This window comes from Akebia trifoliata, chromosome 1 (assembly GCF_017979445.1).
Source record: "Akebia trifoliata isolate Shusen 1 chromosome 1, ASM1797944v1, whole genome shotgun sequence".
NCBI lineage: Eukaryota > Viridiplantae > Streptophyta > Magnoliopsida > Ranunculales > Lardizabalaceae > Akebia > Akebia trifoliata.
In genome coordinates this window covers 26,226,422-26,236,817 of record NC_141375.1, presented here as the reverse complement: position 1 = coordinate 26,236,817, position 10,396 = coordinate 26,226,422, and the positions used below count along the sequence as shown (strand labels likewise).

The following is a 10,396-nucleotide window of genomic DNA, read 5'->3' as shown; positions in this document are numbered from 1 at the left end:
AACTCAAGTGGCATGAATAGGAACTTGGCCAAGTTATACTATTAGTATTACATCTGATTATTTTTTTAATAAATATTTTTATATTTTAATAACATATAATCAATCGTCTAGCCTAGGAGAAAAATATATGTACTTTATTTAGTATTATTTTTTGAAGATTAAGTGGGGATTAGACAGACCCTCAACCAGAAAAGGCCTCAAGACTTACAATCTCACATAAGAATGCCCATAAGCATCTTTCCTAACAATCTCTTTTAGCTCTTTCAGGTAATCTTAAGCATGGAGGCAAGAAAATCAGCCATTTGTAACTAAAATCTAGATCAATCTCCTCAAAAAACACATGTACTTTATTGCCCTACTTTAAATTAATATTTATTAATTTAATTATAATTGCTCGCTATTAGCTTGGGCATTGAATGTTAACTCTTATCATCCCCATCACATTATTTTTTAAATTTAGATTGGATTAAACAAATAATAATAGTCATCATCGTCATTTTTATCATGTGAGATTGGGAAGAAAAGAGAATACCCAATAGATCCAAAATAAATACATCAAATGATACCAAAATTGTATGAGATATAACCATCGATGGAGTGTGAAATAAGGATATGAAATGATACCAAGTTGAATGATTGAAAAGGAAGATAAATAATGAGTAAAAATATGATTAATGGACTTACAATTGAAAGGAATATCGTGGAATATCAAATTATTAAGAGTCAAAATCTTATCTAAAACGATTGATCAAATGAAAAGTACTAGCTTCGTCACTACATACATTACTTAATTTGTTGATCTTTCGTCTAATAGTAGATAGCTCTCATATGATAGTTTTGATAGACTTAATGATAGTTTTATGCTATTTTTATTGGCTCAAATGAGGTTTCTGTGCAAAATGAGGAAACTAAGACATTAAATTTCTTGATTATAAATCATAAAAAATGAAAAAAATAAAACACAAATCTCATTCTATCCCAGTTTAACTTGTTGAAGACAAAATGTCTCGTCGATCTTGATGGATGTGAGATTGAGCCAGGAAACTTGGATTTAAAACCATATGTTCATGAGCATGCTACAGTAGCAGATCTAAGTACCAGATCTAGCTATATACTACATTCAGGAGTGGACTTATAGTGGAAGCGTGGGGACACTTGCCATCACAAGAATTTTCAAAGTGTATAAGGGGAGTTATGAGTTATTGCATTATTAGATCACTATTGTCCTCACAAAAAATTTTCCACTCTTAAGTTACCCTACATTGGCAAAATCCTGATTCCACCTCTTGATGACGTTAATAACAGTTTTATGCTATTTTTATTGGCTCAAATGAGGTGTCAGTGTAAAAATGAGGAAACAAAGATGTTAAATTTGTTGATTATAAACTATAAAAAATGAAAAAATAAAACACAAATCTTGTTTCATCCCGATTTAACTTGTTGAAGACAACATGTCTCATCGATCTTGCTGGATGTGAGATTGAGTTAGGAAACTTGGATTTAAAACCATATGCTCATGAGCATGCTATACCAGCAGTTCCAAGTACCAAGTCTAGATATTATGACATTCAGGAGCGGATTTTTAGTGGAAGCAACGGGGGCACTTGCCCTCATAAGAATTTTCAAAGTGTATGAAGGTGGTTATGAACTATTGCATTAGATTACAACAACATATAAACAAATTTGTCACTAATGCTCTCACAAAAAAATTTCCACTCTTAAGTTGCACCCACATTGGCCAATTCCTAGTTTTGCTTCCTAATGAGGTTAATCCCCCCTCTCAAACAGAAAAAAAAAACTCAAAAACTTAACTTGGCTAGTAAGTAGATTTAGACGAGTTAAATATTTACAAATAATTTTATACTTTAAAACTAATTAAAAACATTTATTTTTGGTTTTTCACAAAAATATTATGAGTCGTGCTGAGGTGACACAAGCATTTATTGTGATTCTCACAATTCTGACGTGGACATGCATACATAACTGTAGTCCATAGATGATTTTACTCGTAACGCGAAGAAACACATCTATGATTATGTGCACATCCCATGTCAGACTTGTGAGAAACGCAATAAATAATTTCAGCATTTTCCAAATATCATATATAGCTTAATAACTCAGCCGAGTTTCACTTTGATGCCACGTGTAGAAACACGTAAAGCATCGCATGCAAGTGAGGATGGGAAATTCGTTTGAGACTCTCCATCAAACGAGAGTCTCAAAAGAACAGTTGATATTGTTGAATATTGCTCGGGATTTCATAATAAAGATCTCTATAAGAATAAATCTAAGTTTTTCCCACTCATCTTGGTCGCATGTTTGATGGTAAGCCTCAAACGAAGCTTGCGGCTCAGACTGGAGTGAAAAAACAGATTTCCTTGGAATAGAAACGATTTTCTAGGAATATCTCCCATCTCAGCCGTGCGTTTGATGCCGTACATCAACCACCGTTTCAAACTAGACTTCTCTCTCTCTCTCTCTAGAGATCTTCTATTAACACATCATCGTTTACTTATAACACCTCAGTACTCTACATACAAGAATAACCGTTCAATTTCGAAAGAATTGGTGTTTTATAAGTAAAAGTTGACGATCACGCTTCTATAAAACCAGTCCACCATTGCGGAAGAATTCTCTCTCTCTCTCTCTCTTAGGGTTTGTGTTCTTAACTTTTTGGTTTTTAATGGCGACATTTGCAGAGGCTCCACCAGGAAACGATAAGGCAGGAGAGAAGATATTCAAGACTAAATGCGCTCAATGCCACACTGTTGACAAGGGTGCTGGTCACAAACAAGGTAGTTCTGTTTAATTTTCGATTCTTATTGAAGAATTCTTCTTATTTGAATCATCGAAAATTAACTATGTAGAATTTTTTTCATAGATCACGTTTATTAGTAGATCTTATAAAATCGAAAGATTATTGAAAGATTGGTAATTCTCTGGTTATTTGAATTTGGAGATCGAACTGATCTTAAATTATATTGGATTTTCTTGAGATATCGATTCTGCATTTATTGCGAACTTGCAATTGTGTTTGTAGTTCGGAAATTGTTTTGGTTAGCGTCTATAATTTATATGTCAGAGAGATTTTCTTTACGATGCTAGTGGTCTAGAGTCTCTGTAGATTAAAAGATGATTGAATCTTTAGCTTGCATCATCCTTTCAATAAGAGAGAAATTTGGAAATCGTGATGAAAACAAAAACTGAAAATATTGTCTAGATAGAAACCTGGATAAAGCCCCAATTTTGTTTGAGTTAATGGCTCTAGTTGTCAATTTTGATGAAGGATTTTAATTTTTTTCGCTTTTCAAGTTTTAAAATTTGATGTTAACATGTAAATTTCTTGATTTCCTCTTTATTTTTGCAATTTCAAAAATTTTAGTATTTGAACAATAAGGCCAAGTCTCATTCAAAGTTTACAGCATTCCAATAAAATTTTGTAAATATTTAAGAAGAAATTGTATTTTGTTGTGATTTCTTCCTTGACTAAAATTGATGACAAAACTTTGCACCTTTAGGAAAAAAATAAATCTTGGTTGTTTCCATAGAGTTCTGATTGACTGACTTACAATCCCTACTGCTGAGGCAATACACATCCATTTTCTATCATGATTTGGATGATCAGTGATACACGTTTGTGTTTCATTATGATTTTCAATCTTCCCGAACTCATAGTTTATGTAGGCATCCATTAAGATTGATGTAGATTGGGTCTTTTTTCACCACAGACCTTTTCAGTAAGTTTTCTATATGTTTCCCTTGGTAAGTAATTACAAGTTCAAGTTGACATTACTTTCATAACAGAAAAGTTGTTCAGCCCTGTACTTCGTTGTCATAGGCTTCATTTTTAAAAGTTTCATTAGATTAATGTCAGCCCTTCAACATTACACCCATAAGGAACAAACCCGTCACTTGTAATATAAAAAAACTTGTCCATTGTTATCCTTTTACTTACATAGTTCAGTTATGGATATTTTACATTTGAAGCATCAGTTACTTATTAAAGCAATGATCTTGCCTCTTGCTTCAAGCTGGACGACATTTCCTTCTCCATGCTAATTTGCCTATTTTCTTTTTGAAAATTTACTGTACTCGCTTTTTCCGATTAAAAAAAAACCCCTTGCTTTTGAATAATTTTTTCAGTGGAGTTCTGATCGACTGACTTACAGTCCTAATTTCTTAGGCAATATGTTTCCTGTCATACTCTGGATGATTTGTTGATTTAAGTATGTATTTCATTATGCTTTTTTTATCCCCCCAACTTAGCTAAGTTGGTGAAGGTGTGTGGAGTGTGATTCCACGACCAAGGTTGAAAACATGTAGACCCACTTTCACGCTGACCACTAACCACCCCTTGCTTGCCTAGCAAAATAAATAAATAAATATAATTCTCCACATTTTTCCCTTGGGAGGTAATTACAACTTTCATTTGCTATTACTTTCATAACAGAAAATGGATCAGCCCCAATAAGCTTCATTCTTTAAAATTTGGCAGATTAGTGTCAACCCTTCAATTTCACACCCATGAGAAACAAACCATTCGCTTGTAAGATAAATGAACTTATCCACATTGTCCTTTACTTACGTAGTTCAGTTATGGATATTTTACATGTGGAAACATTCAATACTTATTTAAGTAATGAGTGTGCCTCTTGCTTCAAACTGTACAACATCTCCTTCTCCATGCAACCTTGCAGATTTTATTTTATTTTTGTTGAAAACTTACAAATTTAGATATTGGCGACCACTAATCTCTTTAATCAGCTATAACTTTAGCAAGTAGTCGTTCTCAACTATGCAAAAATACCCAGACTGCCCTTTCTGAGTAGGAAAAGCTTTTCTCTCTCTGAATTTCTTGGAGAAGTACATTCTTTGGATCGATCTGTCAAACTTTCCATCCTTGCTTGTGTTTGTTGATCAATGCTGACCTCATTATTCGAGCTTAATCCAATATTCTTGGAAAACCAACTTATTGTTAAACCATTCTTGTAATAATCAATTATATTTGTTCCTTGTTTGATTTTGTCTTGTAAATCCATTTACACAAAATTAGTGGTTTACATTTTGAAACACTTCAAGTCTGTTTTCCATTGAAGAAGATATTTCATCTTACGTCCCATTTTCCACTCTAAGGCCCAACAGTTTCTTTACACATGGCTAGCTTTCTCACACTGAATGCCATGAACTTTTAAGGTTTATTGTCTTTGAAGTTCAAGGCAGTCTCTTTAGCCTTAGCATATGACGCCTTGCCATGTTTGTGTTTTGTTAGCACATGGTCTTTTTCATTTCAAACTGAAGAATTCCTCCTTGTCTTTGAATCTCACTCTAACTTGTAAATCTCCTCTCCTTTCCATAGTAAAAAAAAAACGGCATTTTTTTGAAAAAAAAAAATGTGTCTTGCATCTCTGACAATTAAAAAGTGCTTCTTTTTCATTGGGGACAAAAAACACCGTTTTTTCACGTTTCTTTTCACAGGACAAAAAAAATTAAACAATTTATTGTTTTTTCAATGTGGGAGTTGATATTTAATAGACTTTGGTGACTTATATATGTAAAAATATGGGATTTGATGATAATAACTTGATTTTATGAATTTTCATTAGATATATATTTTTTTCATAACTTTTAATATATTTCTTTATCTTTTATTTTTATTGTTTTTTTTTTGTTTTCAACGTTTTTTCCGAAGTTTTCCCTTGCCTTTTTAAAACCGTACTCCGACTTTGTGACTATGCCTTCCCACCATTGATTGCAGTGACCATACTCTATCAGACCCACAATTTTGTTCTATTTGATTTTTTCAAAGCTCCACATTTGTTAACTGAATTAATAATTTAATTATTTTTGTTGTTTTATGAAACGACAATGTGCACATATATCCCTGTAACCCTATGCAGGCAGACTCTTCTTGGCATTCCTCTTTGGGTATTCTTGCTCTCAGATTCATATCCCATGTCATGCCAGTAATCTTGAACCAGCTTTTTAATTGCAACTGAGTTAGATTCAACTATGCTAACTTGTTTGGGATTTGGTTGAGGTCTAGAATTTACAGGCTCTAATGTTGCCCTCATTCTCCAAGATGATTGAATACATGTACATACTGTAAAGGGGTTTAGATAGTTGTATTAATATTGAACGTTGAGTGAGAAAATTCAACTGCTGAGTTCAATCCTTCTTAAGGGTTACAGGAAATCTTATGCCCCAGAAATCTGTACGCCTATGTTCATGCAATTGTATTGGTTCTATTCTCTTGGTAATGAAGAAGACCATTGCTGCAATAGTTCCTAGCTAGGGGTTTTGTTTTGAAGAGTGATGTTTAGGTAGGACTTTTCATTGACTTGCAACTTATTGTCATTTTCTGAAGGAAACGGATGTTTCAACTATGCTTCTAATAAGTTACAGATATTTTGGTTATGGTGTCTGTAATTTTGATAAATATGGGGTATGTTGTCAACTAGTCATTAAGAATTAATTGATCTCCACAGTTTGTTTTTAGAGGACTGCTAGTGACAGTCATTTGAATGCAAACAAAGAGACACCCACCCTTACACATGTACCATCTAAAGGGTGCTTTAGTAATTACATAGGGGCAGAAAAGGGTCGTAAATTTAGTGGCATGCTTTCTGGGACAGTTGTCAAACAAGGAGGCTGAAACCTCCTTTTTGCCAATCAATTTTATTTATATATTTTGGTAATCAAGATGCATCAACAGCAGAAAAGGGAATTATGTAGAAGACATGACATGAAGACCAGGGAGGGAAATTATTAAACCAAGTCACACCACTTTTAGAGTGTCCTTCCTATTGAATCACTTCAGGGGCTGCTCTATATGGTAGTCAAGAGCCAAGAAAAGAAAAAAAAAACTTAATACAAGTAAAAGAATTAGCTAAAAGCAGAACATCTTTCAAGATCTTTTCATCTTCCATGTGATAGTTGATGCCTTCTCTTGCAAAAATTCTGTAGCATTCTTTCTCATCTGCTTCTACATTTTTTTCTCTCTTCCTTGAGTCTTTGTGAATGCAAGGCTTTCCTCTACAGAAAATGCTTCTGCTGCTTCTGTGTAGCTCAGCTCCTTTCACTGCAATACATATACCGTTATAATTACTTGCAACTAACTCATAGCTTGCTACATTATTTTGTTTTGACTTTTCCGTCATTATTTGAAGCCAAGCTTTGGAGGTTGTTCCCATGGCTGGCTTCCTACCCCCTTTGTTTTGGTATTTTTTATGACTCGCAACCTTTGCTAATGTTCTTTGACACTTCACACCATCATGAGGATTTAATATCAATTTCTGTGTTAATTTTGCAAGGACCTTTTTTCGTTTGGTCATTTCTTTTATGTCCAAGTCCATTTGTTTTTTCTTGCATGACATCTATATTGCCAAGCTTATAGATGGAATGGATCCATTTCTTTCTGATGCCCCACCAAAACTCATGTTGTAGTGGATCTCTTCTTTTGCAACAACTTTTGGAGAGTAGAAAACATGACATTAAATAGACTGGAATTTCCTAAGAGTGGTCCTACTTGTTTGAACTGCAATTGCCATGCTTGTATTTGATTTGATAATGTGTATAATGTGATTAAAACTATGTTTTTGCTCTCCCTATCTGAGTAGGAATTCCTAGGCTTGATTTAAAATATCGGATTGTATTGGAATGTATCGGTATCAGCCAAGACCGATACGAAACATTGACTCCAAAATGTTGAATGTTTCGGGAATGTATCAGGTTTGTATCGAATGTATCAGTCGATACCATATTGTTTTTTCATTTACCGAAACATTCAATCGATACAATATTTTACGCCATGTTCCTAGGTATTTTTCATTTTGGGTGATCTCTAACTGCAATTGTTCTTGTAATTTGTGACTATCCAAGCATGTTTTTGGTGAACATCTTTCCGTAAATGTATCTGTTTTTTTTATGGGTAAGCTGGACTTGAACCCACGACCTCAAAGTTGTTTCGCAATGTGTCAAACCAACTGAGCTATGGTTCTAAGCTCCGAAATGGATCTGACTTGTTGAAGTTAACCAAATGATCTTAAGCTGTTTCATACTTAGAATGTCTATCAGGGTTTCTACCTTCTGGTTTCTTGTGCTCTAGCTTTACAGAATAAAAGGCAATCATTAGTGAAGAAAATTTACTCTATTATATTTTTGTGATCTTTGACAAAGCTTTTGAGCATCTAATAACTGGATAGGGGGAGAATGGCTGAATCGTTTTCCCTGTGCATGCCCTCTTTCCGGTTTGAAAAGAAACTATTGGAGCTCCATTCAGGTTGACCGAGAAGGAAATGTTAAGATGCATTGGAAGATGTGATTGCACAACTTCTCACTAAGTATATAGCTCACATGGTGGCACCTTTGAAATATCTGACTACATAGTACATAGTCATTTACTTCTTTTTCATAATCTCATAAGACCATATAATGTTTAGGATGGGCTTAACTCTTGATGGGACAAAGGCGCTTTGGAAGGGAGATAAAATTTTGTTTACAATGAGGCTATCTATATGCCAAAGTTTTTGTAATAACTTTACAAGACATTGCATAAACTTATAGGCCTATAATGACCTTTTTTATGGTTAGAGGTCTTTGGAATGAGGGTGATATGATTATGGTTTACTTGTTCAAGTAAAAAAACTCTCTTGAAAAGGAATCCATATTCAATGCTTTTTCCACTACTTTTGCACCGAAGTCACTTGAAATGGAAGGGCTTTAATGTTTCCTCCTTTTCACTCCATTTTCAATAATAATTGAACAATGATCCAAAGCTATTGTTGTTAAATGACATACCCTTGCTTATGGAAATATAATAGAAACCTCCATTCCTGGTTTGCATAAGCTTTATTAGGTGATCATCACTAGCTCTCCTCTTGTTTTATAGTCAACCTATCCATTTATAAGTTAACAAGCTTTGGTTCCTAATGCATCTTTCACCATTTTGCCCCCTTGTGCTCTTTTGTTTCTGTGGTACTAACTTTGGTGTGACTTGCAGGGCCAAACCTGAATGGTCTTTTTGGTAGGCAGTCGGGTACAACTCCAGGGTACTCCTACTCTGCTGCAAACAAGAACATGGCTGTGATATGGGAAGAGCCAACTTTGTACGATTATCTTCTGAATCCAAAGAAGGTATAACTCCATCACTACATTGTTGAAGTTTCTTTGGTTGGATATTAGCTAATTGACTGTTACAGGCAATAGTGTTGGAATCCAACTAATGTCCAGTAACCTTATAAAATAGGAACTTCAGATAAATAATCCATAATGGGTTATGTCATAACACTAGTGATAAAAGCATCTATAACTCGAACATGTGATATTATAGATTCGGGAAAAGAAAAAAGGAAATTAACTTCAAATTTTGTTTGTGTTTGAGATCTGATATTTTTCTCCATCTCTACTTGTTTTGGTTGTTCAGTATATTCCTGGAACCAAGATGGTTTTTCCCGGTCTAAAGAAGCCACAAGAACGTGCTGATCTCATTGCATACCTGAAGTCAGCGACTTCATCATCGTAAGCCAACTTGGGTTGCTTCAAAGCAGTTACGGACCAATGGACAGAGTGGACAATTTTTTATCCATTAATTCTTTCACATTTTCTCTAATAAGGCCAAACCATGATACGTTATTTCTTGTTGAATTTGTGAGGTATTCTTTACCTATTCTTCTTGGTTAACCCTGATATTGTGGGGTAAGACTTTCGGTTCTATCTTTGTGGTGCTTTTGGTTTGCTTTGATGTTGCATGCTCCTTTTCTGCATCAGTTTCTCAGAAAAGATAACTCGATACTCAGTGCAGACTGTAATCAAAGGTTTACAGTGGCCATTATTGCTATTTTAAGGCAACTTTTACAACATTTTATTACTTGCATATTAGGAAAATCATTAAAATAATTATTTAAAAAGTATGAATATATTAAAATCGTCATATTGCCAGTTTCAACTTAATTGAAAGACATTTTTCATTTGGAAAATTTAGTTAACTTATTTGGGCATGATTGGTGATCAGCAATGATTTGAGTGATTTTTAGGGCATGTTTGGTGACAATTTTTATGTTGAAGAATGCGGATTAATACTGAAATAAAATTCATTTGAGTTCAGTTCGATGTTGAGAGTAGCTGCACAGCGCAATTTAATACCAAAACCAAATTAAATTGTTTTGTTGTAGGTTAAGATTAATAAGTGGCAATAAAATCTGGATTACTCATCACTTCTTATATGCACATTGAAAGCCTACTTTCAAACAAAACGCAACTGTAATGGCAAAATTGTAGCCGTGGATGCTTTAGAGACCTTAAAGAGGATACCAACATTGCTGCTCTGACCTTTCCTGAAAATTATGAAATTAAGTTCAAGTTGCTCTATCGACAAGTAGCAATAGTAATCATTGAGCTT

General features: G+C 34.1%; 1 protein-coding gene across 1 annotated transcript; it reads left to right on the top strand.

The window, feature by feature from the left end:
* The first annotated feature begins 2,628 nt into the window (after positions 1-2,628).
* On the top strand, positions 2,629-9,857 carry LOC147411279 (cytochrome c-like). Its single transcript, XM_086446703.1, has 3 exons — positions 2,629-2,795; positions 8,999-9,132; positions 9,422-9,857. Exons 1-3 carry the CDS (start codon positions 2,684-2,686, stop codon positions 9,518-9,520), a joined length of 345 nt encoding a protein of 114 aa, XP_086302829.1. The 5' UTR covers positions 2,629-2,683; the 3' UTR covers positions 9,521-9,857.
* The last annotated feature ends 539 nt before the right edge of the window (positions 9,858-10,396 follow it).